Raw genomic sequence first — 27183 nt, 5'->3', positions numbered from 1 at the left:
ATTGAAATCTTTTCAAGGAATTTTTTTCAAATTAAACAGATTATTGTTTTTATCATGTGTGTACATGTGTGTAAATTTTCTATTTCATTCTAATACAGTCTTGAAAATTTTACAAAGATAGCTATTCAAAAACACATGTGAAAAACAAAGCAAGGCAAAATTGAAAGACACGCATATATCATTATGATTTATTTACTATTCTCTTAAGTTTAGAAAAGTATCTTTGAACATTCCATTCTGCTAACCCTTCTTTTCAGTGTGTGGGCCCTCACAGTTCACTGTTTTCATCCACATGTTTTTGTTATTCTTAGCATTAAAAAATAAAACCACCCACTTGGTATGACACTGGAAACATTTTACTGAATCCTGGACCTGTTACCTATTTACTACTAATGTCATTTTGAGCATGTTTTATTACCTCTTTTGTCCTCAGTTTCCTCATTCATGGAAAGGGGAAAATAATTCCTATACCTTTTGTGTTTTTGTAAGGATTAAATATGACTATGTTTGTAAAATTGCTAATATAGTGTTAGGGGTCCAGGCAATTAGAATAAGGCTTTCTGTTGATATGATTTTATCTTTACTTCTAGAGATGTCCTCAGGCTGTTGCTAGTTCTTGAATGAGGTGCCACTATTATATCTAATATTTATAAATATACTTCGGTGCTAAAGGGTAAGACAAAATAAAAGAGATATTCTTATGTTAAAACAATCATATTGTGCATGGCCAACAAGATAGTGTACAGTTATGCTGTTTCTGACGTAGTGAAACAATCATACTGAACTTACTGCTAGTGTTATTCATGTTTAAAGCAAGGAGACTAAATCATCTGAATATTGAGGTGATCCAAGGAGAAATGAGTGAGAGGACAAAGTAATTCATGATGTATTTGTTTCAAATTGTGTAGGTTCCAGAAAGGGAAAAATTCAGTATTGAAGCTCATCATGAAAAATTCCCCCACTTCGAATTTTTTTTGTGGCCCGTTTTGGCAACTAATGGAATCTTTTCTCATATATATTTTTAAACTTCCGTTAATTGTCAGAGTGCAATAATATCTAATAAGTAGTCAAAGTTAAAATTGTGCTTATTTTGTGCAATTGTGTTTCCTATCATTTCAACTTTATTTTCAACTCTAACTTACTGAAACCTCCACAGGCTTGTAAAACTTGTAAAACTGTGAGCCAACTAGATCATAATGAGCTACTATTTGAATGTGGTGGTTATTTGTGTAGGATACTGTCCCCTGCAAAAAAAAAAAAAAAAAGCATAAAAAGTAAAAAAACCCAGATGCTTACAAGAGACGTTTGTGGTTTCTTAGGTAAAATTCTATGCTGTTATTTTAGGTTATGTAGCCTTTACGTTTTAAAAGCATCTGAATGCAGATAACTGTGTTACTTTTTCTTTTTTAAGGTTTTGCAAGCACTATTCTAGGCATACAAAGACTGACATAGTTCTCTTTCTGTCCTCAAAGTCTGTCAACAGTAGATTCAGTACATCTGATCTGTGGCAAAAGAAATATCTCTGCAGATTTTACATTACTTATATTCACAGTTTACTAAAAATCCTAATGACAAAGCTCCCATCTAAGTGTGAATGAAGTAATTAATACCAAATGCATCACTCTCTTACGATTTCAGCCACCTCCAACTTTTCTGCCTTCTTCACGTGAGTTTCAGTGACTAAGTTGTTATATTCACATAGAGCTTCTGTGACTGACAACAGATAGATCTTTTAAAACTTGACTTAAAGCCTTCACACTTGAATTCAGACGTATTAATACTGGGTCTTATTTTTTAGAGTTAATTACTTTCAGGTTTGTTCTATAAATAGATTGTATAGGTGTAAAAAAAAATCCTCAGGTTAGCATCCTTTTTAGAACACTTTATAAAATATATTTTGATTAGCTACACGAAATCTCTTCATGTGGCAAGTGGAAATGCAGAGTACAAGGATGCTACACTAGAATGTATGCGAAGACCTGTGCATTTAAATACATCTTTATGAAGCTCACTTATTTATGCACTCTGGAAAACCTTTGGATTTTAAACATTAAACTGAGTTTGCCAGGAAATGAGAAGAAACAAAAAACTTAAGTTTAAGAAAGACAGGGGCTTCCCTGGTGGCGCAGTGGTTGAGAGTCCGCCTGCCGATGCAGGGGACATGGGTTCGTGCCCCGGTCCGGGAAGATCCCACATGCCGCGGAGCGGCTGGGCCCGTGAGCCATGACCGCTGAGCCTGCGCGTCCGAAGCCTGTGCTCCACCGCAGGAGAGGCCACAGCAGTGAGAGGCCCGCGTACATAAGAAAGAAAGACAAAACTTAGGCAAGATCTGTCAGAATGTTCCTCTTTCTTGAATGAGATTGATGCCATTAGTTTTTGGTACAGCTCAGTATTTGTTTAGATGATAGATAAATGTCTTTGAAAACCTGTTTAAACTCCTGTGTTGGGCTTCCCTGGTGGCGCTGGGCTTCCCTGGTGGCGCAGTGGTTGAGAGTTCGCCTGCCGATGCAGGGGACGCGGGTTCGTGCCCAGGTCTGGGAGGGTCCCGCGTGCCACGGAGCAGCTGGGCCCGTGGGCCATGGCCGCTGGGCCTGCGCGTCCGGAGCCTGTGCTCCGCAACGGGAGAGGCCACAACAGTGAGAGGCCCGCGTACCACACACACACAAAAAATTAATAAACTCCTGTGTTTACGCTGAAATACACACACACAAGCACATTTCGCACCAAGTACTTGTTAATTTCAGATGTATGTTGACACACACATTTTGGTCCTGGAGTTTTTAATTTCCACCATCATCATTATACCATAAACAAGTTTAGGTGGACTTGATCTTGTTACATCACCTCCTCAAGGAGTTAGTTAAGTGTGTAATCAAGCCATCTCTGCAGTGCACACTCACATGAAAGCAAAATCACATTAAAATACAACATCGAACTTATTTCTATGTTACTGGGATTTCTCATTTACTCTCAGAGATTTGAATGCTTAATTAAATTATCACACTGATTGTTTCTCCAGGAATTTAACTAGAAGCATCAAATGAAAGCAAGGTGCTTTTCCCCCCTTATTTAGAGTTTACATTCTGAAGTGTTTTCAGCTTTGTGTACACTATTTGATAACAAACAATTTCAACAAATTATAGGGATGTCTCATACAACTGTGGCAAATAGTTTCTCTCTGATCCGGCCTGTTACAGCTCCTAGAAACTTTAGGCAAAACATATCCTGAAGAGGAAACTTCATCCGTTGCATATGGGGCAACGCATATGCAAATCAGAAAAGTGCCTAGCAAATTCAAAACTGCACTTTGTGGGTAGACCTTTGCTTTGGTAAAGCTTCCCAAATCAGTATTATGTTTCCCAATACAGTTTTAAAATGCAAGTCAAGAAACAGCTTTTTAGTTTCATACTTGCTTATCTTAATTTAAAGGAAATTTTAACTGCATTACTAAAGGTGAAGACTAATCAAATCAGGTAGTTTAGTGTGTTAGTTTACTTCTAAACTTCCTCCACAGTGACTATGACTAGCGCATTAAAATGACAACAGTACTTTGCTGCTTTGAATTTTTGCAGCATATTAGATCAGCTTTCATCACCATGAACTCATCTGTGACAAATTATAGGCAGTTTAGTTTCTGCAAGCTGATTTGGCCCCGTCCTAAGGTCATGCTGAAGAGCTCTTTGATCCATAAGTTTCCAAATAATAAAAAAAATCCTTTACCCTAAATTAAATATACATAATTCAATTTACAGATTGAATTTAAAACTTTTTAGGCTAAAGCCATTTAGCATCAAATATCAGGAAGTAATACTGTAAAAAGAAACTCAAAAGAGGTACCTCCAAATATTTTGAAAATATAATGGAGCTTCTCACTTAAACCTTATAAATCATAAATGTATAATGAATTTAAAATCAATCTATTTTAAATATCATAGGTTAATAGATTTATGAAGAATACTACTGAATACACAAATAAGCAATGTCAACCATCTCAATAGATACATGATTTAAGAATAGCAAATTAAGTTACAAAAATAATTTTGGTATGTAATTATTTCGAGTTTTAAGTACGGTGATTCACACAGTTTAAATACTTGTGAGGTTCACTTGAAAATATATTCTGTTAATAATAAATACCTTATATTGAATCCTTAGTGTTAGCAGAAAGTGGGCAGAATGTTGCCCGTGGCTTACTCCATATGGTCTTCCAAAAACTCTTTGAAGGAAATCACTGTTATTCCCATTTTACAGATGTGGAGGTTGAGAGTTGAGGTGTTAAATAACTAACAAAATGTTATACTCCCATAAAATATCAGAACTGAGATTCAAAACCAGGTCTCTTAGATGACAAGGTGAATGTTTGTAATCACTGCTGTACTAATGATCCTAAGATTATAATTATGGATGCATATTAAGACAGTATAAATATGCTCTCATCTTAACGTTTGTGAATAGGATAAACTGCAGCTTATTATTGTCATTGAATTATGTAAGTTTTATTTCATGGATAAACATAAACGGGTACATATGAAATGCCTCCATTCTCTGCTACAAAACATTTCCCTTTGAAGTCCCCATTTAGCTAGTTTGGATCTGAGTTGAGCATTTAGCAAAAGTTAAAATGTAATGCCAAACTTCATTGGTTGGATCTTTTATTAGATAAGGTAGAAATGAAAGCAGCAGGCAATTTAATTAGCAGTAATTTTTCTGGGCAAGTCATTACTTTGATGAACTTCAGAGCAATGTTTATGGCTCCTAATTAACCATGTTAGTCATTTGATTGAATAATCACTTTGGAAATGTTTCTACAATTTGATTAGAGTCTGACCCACTCTGATGGTCATAAATTAACTGATATCACTTTAGGATAACATGACTTTAGTTACTTTAGGGGAATAAACTTCTCTTAGCCATATTTTTTTCAGGCTTCTCTGGACCATATAGAGGACACCGATTTTAAAGATAGACTGGACTTAAACAATGCTGGCCAAGTGTCTCAATTTCAAGAGCTAGATGTTAATTTTATTTACTCTGGGGTATAATAAATAGTATTAAGAACTGGCATAGTCACAAATATATTCTCATGTATGCATTTTTTTCTAAATTGCTGTTCAGTGCTTTTTTGTTTAGAATTTAGACCACAAGTTGAGCCTTTGGAAATGTAATGGAGGTTCCGGCATTAGGCATATTTTATGTCATTAATTTATGATGAATTTTAAATCAGTATACTTTAAATATCATAGAATAGTAAGTAGAATTTATGAAGAATATTACAGAGTAAGTACAACAAAAACCAATAAATCAGCTAGTTCAGTACGAGTATTAGTGAAATTATCCATCGAATCCTATCTTTGCTGTCAAATGTCTAGTTTTCCAGGATTATGATTATTTCATATGATGTTAGGGCACTTTTATAAGCTGACTGTTCAACTTTGAATAGTGGGTTTCTCAGAAACGCTTGCATTTTCTTTCTTTCTCTTTTTTTCCCCCTTTGGGGAGGAAACTACATTTAGTCACACTTAATATATAATAGAGTTTAACCTATACATTTCCTAGCTGCCTCCAGAGCCAGCCAGCTGTTTTTACAGCCACACTCCAGCTGGGCAGCAGTCAGTAAAAGTATTTTGTGGCAGGGTGTCAACATTGGTACAACAAAATGCTTGCCTCTGAGCAGCTGGGGAGCTGATGGCAGAGTCATTAACACTCTCCCTTCCAGGCCCAGCTGCCTGAGGGAACTTACGCCTTGGTAATAAATCAAAATAACATTAAAAATTAATTTGAAGTACCATTGGTTAAAGAGTTGGGATAAAATGCATTGCTAATCATTTGTTAACCCAGATCAACTCCACTGCAACCCTATTGTAAGCACTGATATCAGAAAGCAAGGTTTAACCCTGTAGGGTCAGAATTATATACTACATAATACTTTATATAAAGAAGGCGAAGTGTAATAAAGTGTTTTAAAATGAGTTTTACACTGTTTTCAGCCTGTAAGCTATTGATTACTACATACTTTTCAATATTACTGCTATTAGGGATCGCCATTAAGCTGTTTTTGACTAAAACCACATAAGATAAGCTTTTTTCTCTGAAATATTATCTCATATTTTGGTTGATATTTATCACTAGAAAAAATTTTAGAACATCAGGTAGACTTTAAACATGGAACATTCCAGACCAAGAAAGAATGACATCTGGGCTAAATAGTGCTCATTTTCTATTACAGCATGAAAGTATATAGATGGATAGTTAAAGAGAGTTAAGGGGGCTTCCCTGGTGGTGCAGTGGTTGGGGGCCCGCCTGCCGATGCAGGGGACACGGGTTTGTGCCCCAGTCCGGGAGGATCCCACATGCCGCGGAGCGGCTGGGCCCGTGAGCCATGACTGCTGAGCCTGTGCGTCCGGAGCCTGTGCTCCGCAACGGGAGAGGCCACGGCAGTGAGAGGCCCGCATACCGCAAAAAAAAAAGAGAGAGAGAGATAAGGGCCTTTGGATTCCTATTCATTTAAAAGTTATTACTTGTTCAGAAGTTAAGTGCTTACTACAAGTGGTGGAAAGGAAGATATATTCTTAGATTAAATAGCACACTTGTCATACATATTTTATACATTTATTTTTATACATGTTGTTTTAAAAACTTAAGTAATACATACAGAAGATAGAATCAACTTAATCACATGTGTATATATTCCTGTGGAACCTATATATGTTATATTTAGGGTTGGGCCCAGGTTTTTGGTACGTAAAACTTATAAAATTTGGGGAACCCTCTGAAAGAAAAAGAAAATGAAATGACATATACAAAATTAGGCATAGGATTTCAGTAGGGCTCTTGCAAGTAGAGGGTCTTGAGGTTGAAACTTCACTGTCTTCACCATGAATAGACCTCTGGTTATGTGAGTGAACTTCTATATTCAGAGTTAAATAACCAGGGACGATAATAGACTTAGATAACATCTCACCCAACCCTTTGTTTTATATAAAATTAGACACAAAATGGCTTATCTAAAGTCATGTAGCTTTAATAGTAGTAAATGAAGGACTTGAATTTTAATCTTTTGTCTCTTAATCTATATATCTTTCCTTTTCTCCATATCTAAAGCTACTAAACACATTAGATATACAACCATCACTATGACTCAAGTTTAACCATTAACCAAGTTTATTTTCTCAGGGATGAGTTAACTTGGTCACACAGGCAAGGCCTCACTCTTAAGGTAACAGTGGTGTTTGCTATGAAGTTGTTGGACCTGTGGGCTTAACAAAATGAAAAGTCAGTCATGTTTCTATCTGAAGAAAAAAGAGCAGTCACCTTAATAGGCTGGAGTAATTTTAAGAGATATAACAATTTCGTCTTCTCAAAATAATTTCTAACTAGTGTTCATGAAATAAACTATGAATGAGTCTTTCATTGATCTTTGGATGACATTGAGTATACAAAGTTATTCCATACATGTCCTGAAATATTTTTTAACTCATGACACTGTTTGAGGACACAATCACGTTTATGCAGGGTTGCTAGTAGAGCCACCTTTACTTTAGTAAGGTTGGTGTGGGTAAAACTTTGAATTCACCTGCCTGTTCAGGAGACTCAGTATTCACCATGATGTGCTTCTCATCCTTACGTTTCTTGTGTGGGCCCTGCCTGAAATGTTAACTATGTGTTGACAAGTTCCCCTCAAGAGACTCGTGTCAGTTTCTGTTACTTTTCCTTTCTGCACTCTGTCCACTGATAACAGCACATTTTCAGCTCCAGACATCTTTGACCGATGTTGTTTCCTCTTGCAGAAGTGCCTAGCTGCCACTCCATTTATATGAGGCAAGAAGGCTTCCTGGCTCATCCCAGCAGAACAGAAGTTAAGTTTTCCACTATTGAAATTCTTGTAAATACCTGTCAACATAATTGGACATCCTAAGGATACTGTCAGATTAGCATTATATTACATGGGAAAAATCACTTACGTCCACTAAACCATTATTTTTAAAAACTTCTTTTTAAAGTAAAAGGAAGATGTTTCAGGTCATGATCTCTTATATTTGGTTGTTAACATGAGTCATGTGCCTATAAACAGCTGAAAAGTGGACTTCTCTGTTCTTTTTTGCCAGCAACTACATCCTTTTGAAAGAGAACATGTGCTTTTTTATAAGATCACCTTACCGTACTGCTTTCTACTGAAATGTATCTTTGAGAAATTTTCAGTTTTGCTTTAGAGACCTAAGTCATTGTTTTGAAATAAAGCACTGTTGATTTAAATACATTCACCTTTAAATAGCCTAGATTTTACATTTGGGGACAAGTAATTGTTAAGAATCAACTTTCACATAAGAGACTTAGAAAAGGAGTTTCTGTTGTGGATGTGTTATGGTAACCTTGGGGGGAATGTTTTGTTCTAATGGGCATGATACCTGCAAAGTAAGGAATGAAAATGATTTTATCTGGATAGACTCCCCTTTAAAGTATTTCCGGAATTATGTGCATGGTCCTTGATGTCAGCACTATGTATCTTCAGTGAATGACTTAGATCCATCCTTCTAGGTTGAGTCCAGTATTGGTTGTTTTGTTTAAATAACATTAATAGAAGTAAATCCCCATGTTTAAAGGATAGTATTATGAGATGGTAAATCCAGAAAATATGAGACCAAAAATTTTACACAAATGCAGTATCATTATTGTTGCTATTTTTAATATTATGTACCTACCACAGAGACCAATGCTTTTGAGAAATAAAACTGTGACTAAACTATGGGAAATTTCTTCCTGGTGATGAAAGATAACAGCAATTAAATGAAGTTCCCACAGTCAAGGATATTTGGGGGAGAAAATGATTGTGAAAAGCTGTCAATTTATTTTGCAGTTTTCCTATGGACTTAGTTACGTTACAGTAAAAAAGGCAAGTTTTTTTTAACTGCCTTGGCTATTGAAGATGAAAACATGAGAAAGTTAACCTAGCTAAATATTTCTCCAAAGAAGTAAGGAGGTAAACCGTACCTGTTTCAGTTCATCAGGGTCATAATGCAAGGTACATGGTAGTAATTCACTCTGATTTCCCTCTCTTCTGGTTGAATAACAAAACTTGGAAGAAAATGGGAAAGGAAATGATATGTTATACATCCCAGGTTTGCCAGTGTTTACGTAAGCTCTATGCTTTGGTTAGTAATAACATAAGTTGCTAACTCTCATGTATTACCATGTGCTAGCCAGTGTTCTAAAGTTTCATATATTAAATCATTTAATCCTCACAACAACCCTATAAGGTAGATGCTTTATTATCATTCCCATTTTATAGATGAGGAGACTGAGGCACAGAGGTTAAATAATGTGTCCAAGGTCACGGAGTGGAAAAGTAGAAGAGTCCTTTTCTACCTCCGTTTTTGCGTTAATGGTTATATTTTGATTTATTTGTGACTGTTATTTCTGTCATGAATAAATGTATTTCATTTCCCCCCACAGGCTGCATGTTTGAAAAGGGCCCCAGGCAGTTTTATGATGACACCTGTGTTGTCCCAGAGAAATTCGATGGTAGGTTTTTCATTGTGTATCAAGTTTTGATTTCTGTAAGAGGGCATGGAGAGATCACCTTCGCCTCTCCTGAAAGCAGTCAACATGCTACTTAACGATTTTTATGCCCATCACTTAGGATGCACTCAAGTCTGGCTAAACTTTGCCTCTTATAAGTTCCCTTTCCTTTGCCCATTAAGAAGCTTTTCTCTTTTGTCCTATGAGAGATCCCATTTTTAGAGTTAGACAGAGTATCCTTCTTGCTGAGCTTTATGTAGAATAAGAGGGCCCTTTCCATTGCCCGGCTGAGAACATGCAGCTTGTTGCTCGAGATTTATTGAGAGCTGATCCCGTAATTAACAAAGCAGAGGAGAAAGCATGCTACTGTGGATGCATGGATGACTAATGCAGGCTCTTGCCTTTTATTGTTCATGAAAAGATGCATTACGGAACACAGGAACAATACAGCTGCCCATTTAGTTAGTGATTGTGAGTCCTCCTTTTTTTTGTTTTTCCCCTGGGAAGATGTTCATTACTAATGTGACATTACTTTGTAATTGCTTCAGATGGAGTTAGGAAAGCATTACCCTTTAACTTCACTTGCTGTGGCAAAGAAAATGAAAATATCACCCCCCCCAACGTTAGAAAGGGGTGTCAAGTTAGAATCTTCTTTTCTTGACAAACGTGGCAGCAGTCAGTATCTACACAGAGGCTTGGGTAAAAAGTGAACAGTTGATTGACTTAGTGGTTTTTCAGAGTGGTCTCCATATTTCCTGCTTTGATTGTTTAACAGGAAACGATCAGGGGCACTCTGATTAGCTGATTGCACAAACTTTGGGGATCATGGCTGTAATGACCTGGTAGCTCTCAGGAGTTTTTAATTGTCATTATTTAAACAGCAAAGTGTATGCGCAGATTGCTCCTCAGTCTCTAATTAGTTGCTTGCAGTCTACTGTGTTCCCCAGGCTTTGGCTACACATAGACTTTTCAGAAGGGGTGATGTAAGTCTTGGGAAGATCTCTTTCCTTAGCTTCCCTTTAGATTGCTAAATTCATGCCAAGGTCACAGTGTTAAACTCCAATACGGATAACTTTTTCAGCCTTACTCGATAATAGATGTTAGTTTTAACCTTTGAGTTTCAGAGGCGTGATCTGTGTTATTTTATTTAGCATCATTCGCAGAGCATCAAAATCCTTAAAATCCAGCTTTTTCTCTTGAGATAAAGCATAAAGTCTACTTTTTGGCATGACCTTCATCAGTTTCTTTCATTCTTAGTGAGCTTAACATTTTAAGAAGTCGCGATAATTAGTATGGGCATGTAAAGAAGGAAAGTAGCTCAAAACTGCAGACAGGATAATGATATAATCTAACAGGGCAAAGTCTAAGTCACTTACATGTTTGCAGAAGCTAACTGTCTTGATTATTTTTTCCCTTTGGCTTTTAAATACTCCTCAATTTTATACTAAGAAAATATTTTTGGGAAGATAGTATTGGGCTTACATTTTATAAGGAATAGAGAACAAGAAGAAAGAAGAACAAAGGGTTATTTTTTCATTGTACAAGGCCAGTATGATCAGTCACATTTATAGGCAGAAGCAATCTGAAGGTTAGAAAATCTGACAGTGTTTCACTCTATCTGCATAATTGCTCAGTTACCCCCATGAAAATTTCTAAATCTCAGAAGGAAAAACTGAGATAAATAAACCTGTCATTGAAATCAGTATGAAGAGACACTTCTATATTTTATAGCTTAGACCAAAACAACATAATGATTTTTAGCAGCTGTTGAGTGAATAATTTTATTTTGGTTTAGGTTTCTAAAGTGTTCTTTCTGTAATTATTTTAAGAGGTGTATTTCTGTCTCTTGACCAAAGGAAATTTTTAAAAAGCTTGTGATTTGGTCTGATGTATAATTCACATTTAATGTCAGAAGATCCACTCGAGTATATTGTCTGAATTGTTTCTTTAGTGAAGGAGAGAAATTCATGCATTAATAGTGATATGCTTGTAGGGCCCTAGACATTCAATCCCCAATGTGACTAATTCCACAAATTTTTTTAAATTTTTTTTCGTTATGCGGGCCTCACACTGTTGTGGCCTCTCCCGTTGCGGAGCGCAGGCTCCGGAAGCACAGGCTCAGCGGCCATGGCTCACGGGCCCAGCCGCTCCGCAGCATGTGGGATCTTCCCAGACCGGGGCACGAACCCATGTCCCCTGCATTGGCGGGCGGATTCTCAACCACTGCGCCACCAGGGAAGCCCCTCCACATATTTTTGAGACAGTTTGCTGGAGATAGAAATAAATAATCAGTAGTCATGAAACTGAGTTGTGGTTTTTTTTTTTTTGGTTTGTTTGTTTTTTGGTAAATTCAAAATATCTGGCCAGATATTCCAAAGAATTGGAAACCAACACCTTTGCTGCTGTAATCTAGTTAATAGAGTTTTTTATACTTTGTATGAATTACAAATAAACGTAGCACAAACAAACCATTCTTGTTTAAAAATATAGATAACAGAAAACTCTGGTGTATTCTTTTTTGTGTGTGTATAAACATTATAAAATTGGACTTTTAGAAAAAGAATAGCAAGCTAAACTCAAATAAGTGCAATACAAACGAGACAAGGAAAAATGAGAGAATTTTCATTTGCTGCCAGTTGAGAAAGCAGAGTGCCAGTGAAGGTGTGGAAGAAAGATGGTATACCGGTAATACAGTATGCCCTGAATTACCCATGACATTGTCCTAGTTTTTACTTAACTCACAGAGTCTAAGATGCTACTAGCTTTGCTTTGAAGTATTTGCATTAAAATTTTCACTAGTTTGTCATGTGCAGGTCAATAAGGTATTTACAAATTGCAAAATTTAATTTGTGCAAATAAAATGCACAGAGCTTAAAATTGATTACTCCCTCTGCATTGTTACTTAGAGCAGTAAGTAATGGCATTAACAATGAAGGAAAGAAGTATGATCGGATACTATAGTTTTTAAAATAGTATCTAAAGAAAAAAAGTTATACAGCATTTTTATAAGTAAATGACATCCATGGATTTATTCTGCCCTTTGTGCATTTATAGTGACCTTTATATATACAGTTGTGTGTAAATTTGTAGATTCCTAGGTTATATTCACCCTTTTACCTATTTTAAATCCCTATTTAATGGTAACAGTATATTTCATAGAAACACTTAAATTGGTTGTGGTGTAACTATTTTAGTGATTGGTTTAATATAAATTTTATGTAAATATCATTGCTAATCATAGAAACTTAAAATGTTTTTAATTTAGGAGATATAAAACAAGAGCCAGGAATGTATCGGGAAGGACCCACATACCAGCGGCGCGGATCACTTCAGCTCTGGCAGTTTTTGGTAGCTCTTCTGGACGATCCTTCAAATTCCCATTTCATTGCCTGGACTGGGAGAGGCATGGAATTTAAATTGATTGAGCCTGAAGAGGTGAGTTTAGTAGATTCTAGTTAGGAGATCATATATGTTCTAATATAAAGAAACATATACTTGATTAATATGCCAAAAAAGTATTTTTTAATTTTAAAACTATAGGGAAACATTTTGAATTAAAAGGTGGGCCAAAAAAAAAAAAAGCAGGAATATATTTAAAATAAGACATGAATATGTTGCAGGCTTTTTCCAGTTGAATACCATCCTACAGGAATTGAAGGAAATCAACCAGATATTAGCATAATCCTTTATTCAAGAGAGCAGGGCTTGGGAAGTCTCTAAAGGTGCGTCTAAGTTGGGCATATTTGATGGTGTTTGAGGAAGAGAGGTGTCTATCAAAGTTCAATTAGTTTTGAGTATGGAGGAATTGTTCTTGAGAATTAGCAGTTATTATTTGGACAATCTTGATTTTTGTCAAGAGGGTTAGAGAGGAACATTTAGAGAACAAAGTCATGTGTAAGAGGGTGTAGGGGAGACATAGCTGTGGGGCGATAAAGGCACACAAGGGCCACAGTGGGAAATTCTCACTCCTTAAGTGTTTCTTAGGAGACACAGACCTGTACGACCATTGTTTCCTTTTGATTATTGGTGACATCTGTTTTGAATCAGCTGGGCTGTGTACGCTCCTTTGGAAGGTAGGAATAAAGTTTAAAATGTCACCATACCTAAGAAGACTCTGGATAGAGATAATACAGGTAGATGGAACACCTTTCATTCTGTTCAGCTGTCTTACTTCTTCCAACCCTCCCCCATGCACATAGCAATGGAGTGTTTTCCTGAAAAACCTCTCAGTTCAATTTTTATTCTTCCCAGGACTAACTTTAGGCTTAAGCCTACTATTTTTTTTTTTTTTTTTTCTTTTTTTGGTTGCGGCACATGGGATCTTTGTTGAGGCATGCAGGATCTTTTCATTACGGGGCGGTCTCTTCGTTGCTGTGCTCGGGCTTCTCTCTAGTTGTGGCATGCAGGTTTTCTCTCTCTCATTGAGGTGCATGAGCTCAATAGCTGTGGCACACGGGCTTAGTTGCCCCACAGCATGTGGGATCTTAGTTCCCCAACCAGGGATCGAACCCACGTCCCCTTCATTGGCAGGCAGATTCCTTACCACTGGACCACTGGGGAAGTCCCAAGCCTACTATTATTATTACAACATAACCTACCGAATAGCATTTTGGACCTCAAAAGAAAGGTGACTTTTATATGAAATGTCTGTGTCTTATTAAAGACGCTTTCTCTGCTGCTGTTAAAATTGACTTTGTTTACGTTAGCTGAGAAAGCAATGGAAGACTTTTAGCTAACATGCCTATGACTGATTGTATTGGCTATAGGATCTAAACACCTCAGAAAAGTCGAAAAATTCAGAGAGTTATCCAGCTATTTCTTAACTCAAAGTGATTAGTTTCACGTAGACTAGACATCTACAATCTAGACTAGGCTAATGGGCCTATACATCTTGCATTTTCTGCTCTATGAGACCATGTATTTAATCATAATCAGATAACGTGTTCTAATTGGATATCCAGAAGATAAGGTGACATTACTTATTAAGATTTAAGAGATTATCCGATTCGAATATGTATTAAATAAAGTATGAAATCAGAGGAGGTGGTTAGCAGAATTAAGTGTACTCCAGGTTACATCAATATGCTGGTAGCATTTGAGGTCTCAAGTTAAATCAGAAATTCAAAGTATCCATTATTGAGTAAATGGCTAAATGTTTGGGTGTTTGAATTTTGTACTGCATCTAAAACTTAATTTAGCTGTCAAAAGAAATTCATTTTTTATGTAGGTGTACTTAAATGATGTAAGTGAAAGAACCGCAAAAATGTGAAGCACTAAAAATTGAGACTAGAAACACTTAACGTAAAGTAATTTGAAAGCCCTTTAACATGATGGGAATGTGTGCTCTTCACCTCATGAAAGATGTTAATAATCTCTGCAAGAGTTGGTTCATGCTAGAACTGAGGACATTCAACAGGGATTTGTATCAATTACTTCCGTCCATCTGTGATTAAAATAAAGTGAGCAGAAACAGAATTTTTATTTTTGCCATCTATCTGTTAAGATAGGGGAAATGACTGAATTATGTCAGTGATTATTGATCCACTCAGAAGTGTAAAAATACTTAGGCACGTGATTAAGTTCTTTATTATATAGCAATTGTTGATTTTTAAGCTGATCATGTTTGAACAAGTAGAATAAGAGACTTGACCAGGGGACCATTAAGTTACATCAAATTGTGAATTTCTGTGATTTTATTTTATTTTTAATACCGGGAAGGAATACAATTACTTCTGTTCCATACAACAAACCAACATTTAGACACCTTTTCTGGATCAGACTCAGAAAGTAAAAAAGGACAAGGGAATTCAGAGTCATCCTAACTCCCTGGCAATTGTGCAATAAGCACTCAATGTCTCCTAAGGCCCTTTGTTCAAAATGAAACATTCCATTTCTGATTGCTGCATTGCTCACTGCTACAATTGCTTCCATCAGGCGGTGACTGTGCTGCTTATGTTTAAATTTCTTCTTTGGAAAATGTTTGTGAAATTTCTTTAGTCTCTGTGGCCCACGGTCACCCTCTTCTTTCAACTACACAGCAGTTAATTGAGGGCCTGTGACAGCACAGCTCATGAAAGGTGGCTCTGAAGCCATCCTTGTTGGAATTACTCATGAGTTCCACTTTTTATATTTCCTCTTGCAGTTTAAAATGATACTGAGTGAGGCTGCAGTCTTGCGCTGATTATCTGCTCAGTGTGTTTGGATAACTTTAGCAAGCACATAATCTTTAACATCTCTCTTTTCGAGATATTTGAGATAATGAGATGTTATTTTTTAATTAATCATGGGTTCTGGGGAATTGTTCCAGGGAACAGTTATTGACATAGTGAAGCATCTGTAGGATGCAGAGTAGAAGTCTTCTGATAATATTCAAGCTGTTGAGCTGGAAGAGTTATCAAGAAGTCTAATAGCCAGGCCCTGATTGTGGTTTCTAGGTTTACTGTTTACATATTCAAGCATGATTTTAAAAAATAAATTGAATAATAATTGAACGATTGCATTTTCCTGTTTAATTCATTTGGTGATAAGGGTAAATGCTAGAGTGCTATAGAGATCTTTTCACTCTCCTCATTAACAGCCAAAGTTTTCTTTTGAAAGAGTGTTAAAAGGAAGTTACTGGAAGTATTGCCATCATCGTACCCGCTCCATGTTGAAAATGGTACCTTGGCTTTTTTTTTTTTAACATCTTTATTGGAGTATATTTGCTTTACAATGGTGTGTTAGTTTCTGCTGTATAACAAAGTGACTCAGCTATATGTATACATATATCCCCATATCTCCTCCCTCTTGCGTCTCCCTCCCACCCCTCTAGGTGGTCACAAAGCACCGAGCTGATCTCCCTGTGCTATGCGGCTGCTTCCCACTAGCTATATGTTTTACATTTGGTACCTTGACTTTTAGTGGCGCTGGATATAGTGGTGATTAATGGGTCATATATGAGGGCTGAATGGACTTTCTTAGTTGTTGGATGGTCTAACCTATCCTGGGAATTCTTTATGTTATCTGTTAATTTTAAGTTTCAATCTTTTAAAAAAATTTTATCATGATAGTAACACAACATGGGATCTATCTTCTTATCAAATTTTTACGTGTTCAATCCAGTATCATTAACTATAGGAACAGTGTTGTACAACAGATTTCTGTATCTTATTCCTTCATCTTGCACAACTTGTCTGCATCTCCTAGGCATATGAGTATGTCCCATTTCCCTCAACTTTATAATGAATGTGATATTGAAACAGCTCTAAGAATAAATGTGATTGTTTTAAAATGTCTACTGATACCCATGGTGCTGAGAATTAACTGGCATCATAAAAGTCAAACTCTGCTTATGCTATTAAAAAAACATCTTTCTCTCCCCCAAAGACTTCCACTGTGTTGTCTTGAAGTTTGTTGCAGGTATTTTACTTTCTAGGTGCCTCCTGGTGAGCCTCTAGAAAAGTATCATTTACAAATGCATAAGTGTTCAGAAATTGTTGTTCAATTTCAGGAGATACTAATAATTTATTTTCACATCCCCTCCAGGTTCGCAGGCTGTTCAGTTGTCATGTCTATTAAAGATTCACTGATGTCCATTGTTAGATTTTTAAAAGACATTTTATTTAGAAATTATTGCTTTCACTTCTTATTGCCATCCGCTCATTTTGCTATTGCTTAGAACATTTACATTAAAATGAAGTTTATCTTTGGTACATTAAGATGTACCTGTCACAGTGACTCTGTTTTGATATATAGTCACGTCCCTGTGACGTTACATCTCTCTGTTCTTAAAATATTATACTGATATATGTGACTAAATTACATTGTATCTTCATTCAGGAAGTAGAAATTAGTGAGAGAGAAAATAGCAAGGATCAGTGTTTTTAAAAGAGAAAAAAAAAAAAAACCCTGGAGAAAGGTTATTGCTAATGAAGTAGAGAGAGACAGAATGATCTCTTTGCAAAGCATTCTGTTTTTTTAGTATATTATTACACATAGCAACAACTTGGAATTCTGTGAACATGAAGGAAAACTCTAACCTTATTTAAAAATGCTCTCTCGGGGTTACCTAGGTGTGCATGGCAGCTGCAATTTCTGCTCAGATGAAGCAAAAGTGGAAGTTAATGCGAAGGTGGCTTTAGCTGGGGTCACAGAAGCAGGCCACCCTGTTCTGGATAATGCTGCAGCTAGCCAGGGTAGTGGTGAGGTAGGCGATACAGATATGTTGAGGAAGGAGGTTTTGCTGAAGCTCTGTTGAAGAATTCTCTCTCTTTGCCAGAAAAGTTGCTCCTCCAAAGCCACATTATAAAAAGCTCGGAGATTGTTCACTAAACAACAAAAGTGGATATTCTGCTTTAGAGATTTTTGTCTGTGGACTCATATACATGGTGACCTTCTTATTTTTAGCATCTGATTACTGTTCTTTAAATGAATGCCTAATTCCCCAGTGTAGTATTGGCTACACTTTTATTCTGATGCTGCTTCAGGCAATAAAAATTATTTGCAGTTCAGCTGACTAATTGGTATACTGTTTCCTCTGCTGTACACACTGTGCCACTTGTTCACTCTTTTATTCAGTGTCATGCAGGATATCTGTTTTCCTTTGGTTTATCATAACCTCAAAAACACCTTTACAAAGAGATCACGAAGCTGCTCTTGATCTATAGATTTTATCTGAAAAGAAAAAATAAGAAGGAAAAAACAGACAGGGTACCTCAGAATGCGAAGCATGCCTCATTTTGGTGAATTGCAGCCTGTTCATTACCATTGTAAATACAGTCCCTTATTTCCATTTAATTTTGTATTTAAAACAGTAGTGACAAAGAATTCTATTGTGATGCTTCAGAATGATCACTGAAGGCCTGGTTTAAAAAGCAAACCAGGACACAGGATATGCAGATCATGATAGCTTTTGTGTCTTTACTTATGCTTTTGATTTGGATGTGTTTTAGAGTGTTTGGAAGTAATTAATGAATTAACTAATTTTTATGAGATACCTGGATAAGTTTATACTTAACACTACAATGTAATTCTGTTTTGGTGGCAGGTGGCCCGGCGTTGGGGCATTCAGAAAAACAGGCCAGCTATGAACTATGATAAACTTAGCCGTTCACTCCGCTATTATTATGAGAAAGGAATCATGCAAAAGGTGAGCAGCTAATACAGCATTAAAATTCATTGAAATGTTGCACATTCATCTGCATGTCATACTTTAAAGCCACATATCATTACACTGCTGAAGCAAGGTTTTCGCCCACTTTAACATATGCTTAGCTGTTTGTTTTGCTATTACAAACCTTTCTGTTTATAAATTCATGGGCATTGTAGACAAATGTGTAATAATATCATATACAAAGTAGTAGACTTTCTGGAAGTCACCACTTTCCTGTGTTTGGTAGAAAAACTGTTGTTTTAGTACTAACATGGCAAGCATATATCCCCAGAAGTTGTTGATATTTTGCTACATTCTCCACAAGTATATAATTTTGAATACTAACTGAATTGTTACCTTTTCCCTCTTGTTCTGATTCTTAAAACATTCAGAACATTGCTTGTTCTCATTCTGAAAAACATTTTTTGTTGGCTAATTTCATTACTAGACAACTTAGCATCTTAAACCATTGGTTAAAAATAAGTATTTGATCTTATTTCATTGGTATAATGAAGTTAAATTTATTTTATTTCAAATGAGTGTCTCTTAATATTTCCAGGTAGCTTTTTTAAAAGGTGTGAGATAAAACAAATGAATTACACCTAGAACAAAATATAAAATTTTTGAAGAAGGTAATGAATAAATGAATAAATAAAGATAAAACATTTGCGTATTTGTTATTGTTAACATCCTTCAGCCTTGCATGCATATTCGATCTAATAGTCTTGACTGTGAACAACGTTTAGGATTTATTCATTGTGAATATTACATTATAGTTTTATTATGCGTCCTTTGTTCATTTGGGGGGACACAGAGGTATATTACAGACTGTGGCATAGTTTTATGTCACCATGGTTCTGCCAAGAAAAACTAGACCAGTTGGTCCATGAAACTTACTAGAAGACAGGGAAACTGCACCATTGAGTTTTCTAGACCAAAGGGAATCTGTGCTCTGGAGTTGGCCAGCCTGGAAGTTAGAACTTTGAAGATCTTTAAAAGATAAGGCTGAATTAGATTCTTTTTTTTTTTTTTAATTTGTGGTACGCGGGCCTCTCACTGTCGTGGCCTCTCCCGTTGCGGAGCACAGGCTCCGGACGCGCAGGCTCAGCGGCCATGGCTCACGGGCCCAGCCGTTCCGCGGCATGTGGGATCTTCCCGGACTGGGGCACGAACCCGTGTCCCCTGCATCGGCAGGCGGACCCTCAACTACTGCGCCACCAGGGAAGTCCTGAATTAGATTCTTAATTTCTTAATATTCTTAAATTCTTAATTTCTTAATTCCTAATTTCTTAATTTCTTAATATTCTTCTTAATTTCTTCCTATTTCCCTGAATCTCATCTTCAAAATGTAAAACCAGTTACTATCTGCTCTGTCTTCTCCATCTCAACCCTGGAGTCTTTTTTAATTCCTCCCTTTCTCTCATCCACCACTCCCATTTGCAGCCAACCCCTTTCAGATACATCCCATTGTTTTCATTTTCATCACCATCTTCCTAATTGGGCACATCAAGTGGGCTGGCACAGTAGGTGCTCTGCAGGTCTCCTGGACAGTGTTACACAAAATGCAGTCATGACTTTGGTTTGCATGCTACTACCTTCTCATTAGATCACCTTTTTTGAACAGATTCTTCTGCTACTAAGCAGTGGTATTCTTACCTCGTGAAGCTGCTGTGATTATTAAATGAAATAATGTACTTGAGACACTTGCACTGTACCTGGTGCAAAAGTCTTCAACAAATGGTAGCTATGAATGCATCTCACACCCTGAAGCCAAGTCATGTTTAGCTTGTGTGTCTTGACCAGTAAGTCCCTTACTAAATGGAGCCGTCACAGAGAGCTAAAAAGTATCATAAAATGTCTAATCGTACCTCAGGTTTTAGACACAGTGTTTGAGGGGGTATCTGCAGGATGATATGTCTGGTCTTAAATATTCTCAAAGGTGTTCAAACTTATGCTTATTACTGATACCACCACTTCCATGTTCCTATTTATTTATCCAGTTATCACATATCCTATTTATTTGCCTCTTACTCTAATAAATTAATAAGGCAAGATGCTATCTAATAGTCAAATGACAGCATAGATGTTGAAAAAACAAAGAAAAATGTTGTGGCTCCTCACGTTTTTTCTATTATGCTGTAATTGCCAAAGGAAACTATTAGCAACTATTTATTTGTCAGCTAATATAGGAGAGCAAAATGTACCTCACAGGCCTTTTGGGCTATTGCATATGATATAAGGAAAAACAGATCGTTTAAAGGTGAAAAATGCAAAAGTTAAAGTCTACTTATAACTAGCACAACAATCAAGACTTTGGACAATTTTTACAGACACACATATACTTATTCTTCCTTCCACATGTTGAGCCGTTCTACTTGCTACTTTCTGACACACCTGTGACTCTCTCATTGCTTCACTCTTTTTAGAATGTCCTGCCATCTTATCTTTACCTGTTAACATAATGGTTAAGTAAGTTCTAGTATAGTCATTCAGAGGAAAATTAGGCAGTCCTTTAAAAAAAAAGAACTCTGATGTAGAATTATATATTTTAATGTATGGGGAAAGTGTTTATCTGATCACGCTTGTTCATGAACTTAAAACTCTGTATGTATGTGGTATATGTAAAAGAAAATAAAATGGAGAGATTAGAGAATAAAATAAAACCCAAGTGGATCTAAATATCAAAGAAACCCTGATTAATTTAGTAGCTATGAAAGAAATAAGAAATGAAGTAATGATCATTATACCTTATAGACAGTACATGTATGAATTTCAAAATTTAGAAATGATGGGAAAAGTATATACAAACATTTAAGCATTGGTTATTTCTGGTTGCTATAATCAGATTATTATTTCTTCTGGCTTAATCTGTAATTTAAAATTTTCTTCCAATATCCCTGTATTACTTCTGAAATTTTAAAAGTTAATACATAATCTAAATAGCTAGTCTTTCAAAATTCATGTTTTATCTATCTAAGCATTGCAATTTGTGTATACTGAATGTATAGCATTTTCCATATTGTAACTGAATAACAGAAGATGTTCTGTCCCTTGGTTGGTTATCAGCCCTTGTTCTAAACTTTGTGACATTTAACATAGTCCAGTAATTATAGTAGTAGCCCTAAATGTGTTTACTGTAAGGAAAATAAAACAGTGAGTCAAGGCAGAGTCTTTAAGAGGTTTTATAATCTTGATTGCATATTATACATTTTAATTCCCCACAGTGATTTATCAAATCATTTCTAATTATAACCAATAGCAACAGGTTGTACAAAAAAACTTCCAGTATCCTAAAGCAAATGCCTCCTTCTCAGCGGTTGCAGACAAAACAAAGCAGGTTATTAAATGCCCTGAGGTATGCAGGCCATTTATTTTATTTTTATTCTCAAAGTGCTTTGAACAAAGAAAAAAGGGAAATGAGGATTTAGTATAGTTAAGCTTTGTTTCTGATATGGTCTATTTTTACTTTTATGGCAGTTTCACCATTTCACCTTTACGAACTTAATTTCCTTTTTATAAAGGACTGAAGTGAATAAATTTATGCCAGACTCCTCTGTTTGCCATGCCCTGTGCTAGAGACTTCCATCTTAGTCTTTCAGCAGGCTTTCCAAGAAGTCATTCCTGACTCCATTTCACAAAAAAAAAGGGGAACTGGGGGCAGTTTAAGAAACATGTCCAAATTCATAAAAACTAAGTCTTGGCTGTTTTCAAGCCTAGGGATATTCAGAGTATTTGAATTCTCTAAATTGATTCTTCTTACAGGGTAAAAAAAATCCAGGGCAAACAACATTCTAAATCTGAGTCCAGAACAGCAGTGCTCTTTGGCAATTTTTTTTTTTCTTCCTAAACATGCACAGATAGTTTATAAACTATGAACTCACCATACCCCCACATCACACAGCAAGTAGCAGAGGAGTTGAGTAATTTTCACCTTTCTAAAATTACTGAACTCTACATACACACAAAAAGTTACTGCCAAACTTAATACAAAGAACTGTATTCATCCACTCCCGCCCTGCCCAACCCCCCTGGGTTTTTGAGAAGCTCAGCATTGTCTATTAATGGCAGCGGGGGCAGGGCTGTATTTGTTCCACTCAATTGTTTATAATTTCCTAGAGAAGCATTACTCTTCAAAATTTAAGTTTGGGACATGTTATTTCCTACAAATTACACCACTTCTCCTTTATTTCAGGCAGCTGTCACATTTCTTTTTTTCATTTCCTCCCTATGCATTGTGTATTTTAAATTCCTTTCACTTTTTACACCTCTTACTTCAATTTGACACTTTATATACATCCTTAACTTCTGTCTAAGGCATCTTGCTTTCATTTTTAAAAGTGATGTACCCAGGATAATGCTGCCCTCTTGATCCATCTTTCGTTTAAATAAGGCTATGTATCTTTTTTTTCAGGTGAGAATATACAGTGCAAAATAAAAATAAAAATAAAAAAAACCAGAACAGTTCACCCTGCGAATCAGTGAATCACTAGTCTAGTCTTATTAGGAACACAATACATTTTTCTTCTAAGGTTTGGAAATTTAGTTTTTCTACAGTTTCAGAAATATAATGTTAAGAGGGAGATACTACACTTTAAAGGCCTGGTTTTTTATAAGTACTATAGATACTACCTTTTCAAACAGAGGGGAAAAATTGTAATGTGAAGATGCCTGCATGAAATCATTGATTTTTTTTTTTTCCCCAAATAGCAATGTAAGTTTACACTTACATGAAAACAAGCAAACTGCTAAGCTTTCTAGCTATATCTGGAATGAATGTAATTATTACTCAAGATCAACATTTTGCATTTCCCTCGATTGAATCATAGTTTATCCCACAAAGTGACGATTTTTTTTCTATCTGTTAATAGTTAATTGCTTCTTTTGTTATTCATCCTTTCTGGAGTATTAAATCATGTTTTTGTTTATTTCTTTCTCTGCCCTTCCAATCTGGGATGGTGAAGATGAGTTGTTGTTTTTTAAGCTGAGATGTAGTTGACATAACAACCTCACATTAGTTTCAGGTGTACAACACAACGATTGGATATTTGTATCTCTTGTGAAATGCTCACCACACTAAGTCTAGTTACCATCCAGTACTGCACATAAGGATGGGATTTCTCTTCCATGTTTCCCTTAGGTGGCTGGAGAGAGATACGTCTACAAATTTGTATGTGATCCAGAAGCCCTCTTCTCCATGGCCTTTCCAGATAATCAGCGCCCACTGCTGAAGACAGACATGGAGCGTCATATCAACGAAGAGGACACAGTACCTCTGTCCCACTTTGACGAGAGCATGGCCTATATGCCAGAAGGGGGCTGCTGCAACCCTCACCCCTATAACGAAGGCTATGTGTATTAACACAAGTGACAGTCAAGGGCCTCCTCGCGCTTCTCCTCTTTTGCAAGATGCAGAGAATCTCTGAATTCTCTTCAATCTTTGTCTGATTTTTGTTGTTTGTATTTTATTTTTAAATAATAATACACAAAAAGGGGCTTTTCCTGTTGCATTATTCTATGGTCTGCCATGGACTGTGCACTTTATTTGAGGGTGGGTGGGAGTAATCTAAACATTTATTCTGTGTAACAGGAAGGTAATGGGTCAATGGGAGGGGGGGATTGGGGGATTACTTTTTACTTAGGCTTGGGATGGGGTCCTACAGGTTTTAAGTATGATGAAGCTCTATCATGTTGATTTGATTTCATAACAACCTAGAAAATGTTCATTTCCTCTGGGTGTCTATAGTACACAGTTAATTCACATTGTGTAAATATCCACTTGGAGACTATTTGCCTTGGGCATTTCCCCCTATCATTTCTGAGTCTCTGCAAGGTGTACAAAAAAAAAAAAAAACTACTGTAAAAGGCAGTTTACTTGTTAGAAATGACTGTTTTTGCACCTCTTGTAAAAAGGTATCTAGAGATTGCATTTGCTGCTTTTTGTTTCCTTTTGCTTTATATATGACTCATAGAGGATAACCATAAAATGGGTAATTCTCTCTGAAGTTGAGTAATCACCATGACTGTAAATGAGGGGCACAATTTTGGACTCTGGCTCCAAACTGAGTCACAGGCCAGTAGCAGTATACGTATCTGGTGCCACCTTGCTCTTTAGATACAAATCATACTGTTGTTAAAGTATTTTGAAGCTCATTTCAGTTAAATAATGATATTTTTCATGGTCCTTTGAGATCTTCATTTAAATGTTAAATCTGGGATCACAATGAAGCAAAAAATATCTGTCTCCTTTCGCTTCCTTCAGTACATAAAAACATTATTTAATCAATAAGAATTAACTGTACTAAATCACATAATATGCTGTTCTAGATACAGCAAGCACTCCTTAAGAAAAATATCCAATACACTAAATAGGTACTATAGTAATTTTTAGACATGGTACCCATTGATATGCATTTAAACATTTTACTGCTGTGTTATGTTGAAACATATATAAATATTAGATAATGCTAATGCTTCTGCTGCTGTCTTTTCTGTAATATTCTCTTTCATGCTGAATTTACTATGACCATTTATAAGCAATGCAGTTAACTACAGATAGTATTTCAGGACAAAATAGATGACTCGAACCATTTATTGCTTAAAAAATAGCTTATGCCATGCTATGCTATAAGCAGCTTTTATGCACATTGACGAAATGAAGAGTAAGCTTCAGCTTGCTAAGGGAAACTGTGGAAAATTTTGTAACTTTTGGTGAAAGGAAAATTATTTACAATCTGTCAAAGAATATGAGGAAGTTGCTGTATGACATAGTGCTGGCACTGGTACTATCCATCATCTTGTTTTGGACACTCGTGTAAATGTGATTGGATTGTTTGAAAGAAGATTTAAAGATTTAAAGTTTCAAAGGTTTTTGTTTTGGTTTGGTTTTGCATTTGGAGAAAATACTGAAAGCAGGGTATAACAAAACCATAAGTAAATGGTGTTACAGTATCTCTGGAGAGCTTGCTAAATTGATTCAAGCAAGAAACACGAATTTTGTTCAATCCATCAATATCCCAGAGGAACAAAAATTTTTAAAGAGTCAATAGCAAAATTTTAAAAAAGTCCTAAACACAAAGCCAGAATCCACTTATAAAAGCTTTTCATGATGAACACAGGAAAAATTGTTGAAAGATGATCTCCTGGCTACCCATTTTCCAACATGACATGGATCACAACTCATGTCTTTAAATTGAACAGTTATTGGGAAACGCACATACCATAATCAATACTACTCACATTTAATCCTACACACACACAAAAAAAACATATTCTAATTTCAACATATCTATGTAACCTGTGATTTCAATGCTTTTTCTACATTTACATTATATAGCATTAGGCCCATTATGGGCTAATAAATATGCCTTAAAAATCAGAACTTTTTCCCCCCACTTTGCTCATGTGGCCATTTACAGCACGTAGAATAAAAACAGATTTTAAAATATTCAGCTAAAGTTTTACTGGAAGGAGAATTGACACATTTGGAGAAATTGAAGGAGAAATTGAAAGTGGGTCCTTAAAATATGATCTAAATGAAAATTATATTGAGTGTTCTTTTTTTTCCTCTCATTTTCTTTTATTCTTTTAAAACTTCTAGTTCTAGTTTGACAGTGAGAAAATTGGGCTATGAGTTATTTTAAGGAATCAAGGAAGAATTGGTATTGATTATATAATATTTAAGGACAAAATTATATATTTTGCTGTTTACAGTAATAACTCACTGAATCAAGTAAGTAATTGGCCAACATTAAGTATATTTCTCATACAGAAGGATTCAAGACATTGCATTGTAAACTCTTGGGAAATGTATCTAAAGTTTTTTTTTTTGGTTCTGTTCTTATTCTACTTTTTGTTTGGTTGTATTTTTATTTTCAGATAGATTAATAAATCTGGCAGCTGATTTCTGCAAGATTCTTGTGTTTTGAATTTCTAATTGAATTGGCTATTCAAACATAGAAATCAACAACATTTTCCTTCAACCTGGTAAAGGAAACTAAAAGAATTATCTCCCCTCATGTTTGCTGCCTTTTGATGCTATACCCAACAGACTAATTACAACAAAGAATGTCACCTCTCCAATAACTAATGAAAGATGATTTTCTTTAAGTTATGCCTATAAAAATGCTTAAAAATAAAAATTCACACAGCTGACAGTGCAGACCAGTTTTCTCAAATTATAGAAGGTTCTTGGAGGTCACTTAATTGAAACTCCTTTTTATAGGTTTTTATCAGTTTCCTGTAGATGCTATAACAAATTACCACAAATTTAATAACTTAAAGCAACAAAAATTTATCCTCTTTTAGTTCTAGAGATCAGAAGTCCAAAATGAGTCTAAAGGGGCTAAAATCAAGGTGTCTGTAGGGCTGGTTCCTTCTGGAGGGAAGAATCCCATCCTTACTTCTACTTTTAGAAGCTATTGTCATTTCTGGCTCCTGGCTTCTGGCTTCCTCACTCCAATCTCTGCTTCTGTGGTCACATCTCTTTTTCCTCTACTGTAGTCAAATCTTCCTTGGCCTATCTCTTATAAGGATATCTG

The 27183-nt window shown here is 35.9% G+C and overlaps 1 protein-coding gene across 11 annotated transcripts in view; it reads left to right on the top strand.

The window, feature by feature from the left end:
- The window catches only part of ETV1 (ETS variant transcription factor 1), a 96353-nt gene extending 69798 nt beyond the window's left edge, over window positions 1-26555 (top strand). For 8 of the 11 annotated variants that reach the window (XM_067042581.1, XM_067042579.1, XM_067042580.1 and 5 more), the window contains 5 exons: window positions 7788-7856; window positions 9451-9519; window positions 12782-12951; window positions 18542-18643; window positions 23784-26555. In XM_067042581.1, the coding sequence (XP_066898682.1) occupies window positions 7788-7856; window positions 9451-9519; window positions 12782-12951; window positions 18542-18643; window positions 23784-24005 (632 nt within the window). In that variant the 3' untranslated portion in view covers window positions 24006-26555. The remainder of the gene's footprint in view (window positions 1-7787; window positions 7857-9450; window positions 9520-12781; window positions 12952-18541; window positions 18644-23783) is intronic. The other 3 variants (XM_067042585.1, XM_067042586.1, XM_067042583.1) reach the window with 1 other exon arrangement.
- The last annotated feature ends 628 nt before the right edge of the window (window positions 26556-27183 follow it).

This window comes from Kogia breviceps, chromosome 9 (assembly GCF_026419965.1).
Source record: "Kogia breviceps isolate mKogBre1 chromosome 9, mKogBre1 haplotype 1, whole genome shotgun sequence".
Lineage (NCBI taxonomy): Eukaryota > Metazoa > Chordata > Mammalia > Artiodactyla > Physeteridae > Kogia > Kogia breviceps.
The sequence above is the reverse complement of the archived record's forward strand: the minus strand, read 5'-3'. Positions and strand labels throughout refer to the sequence as shown.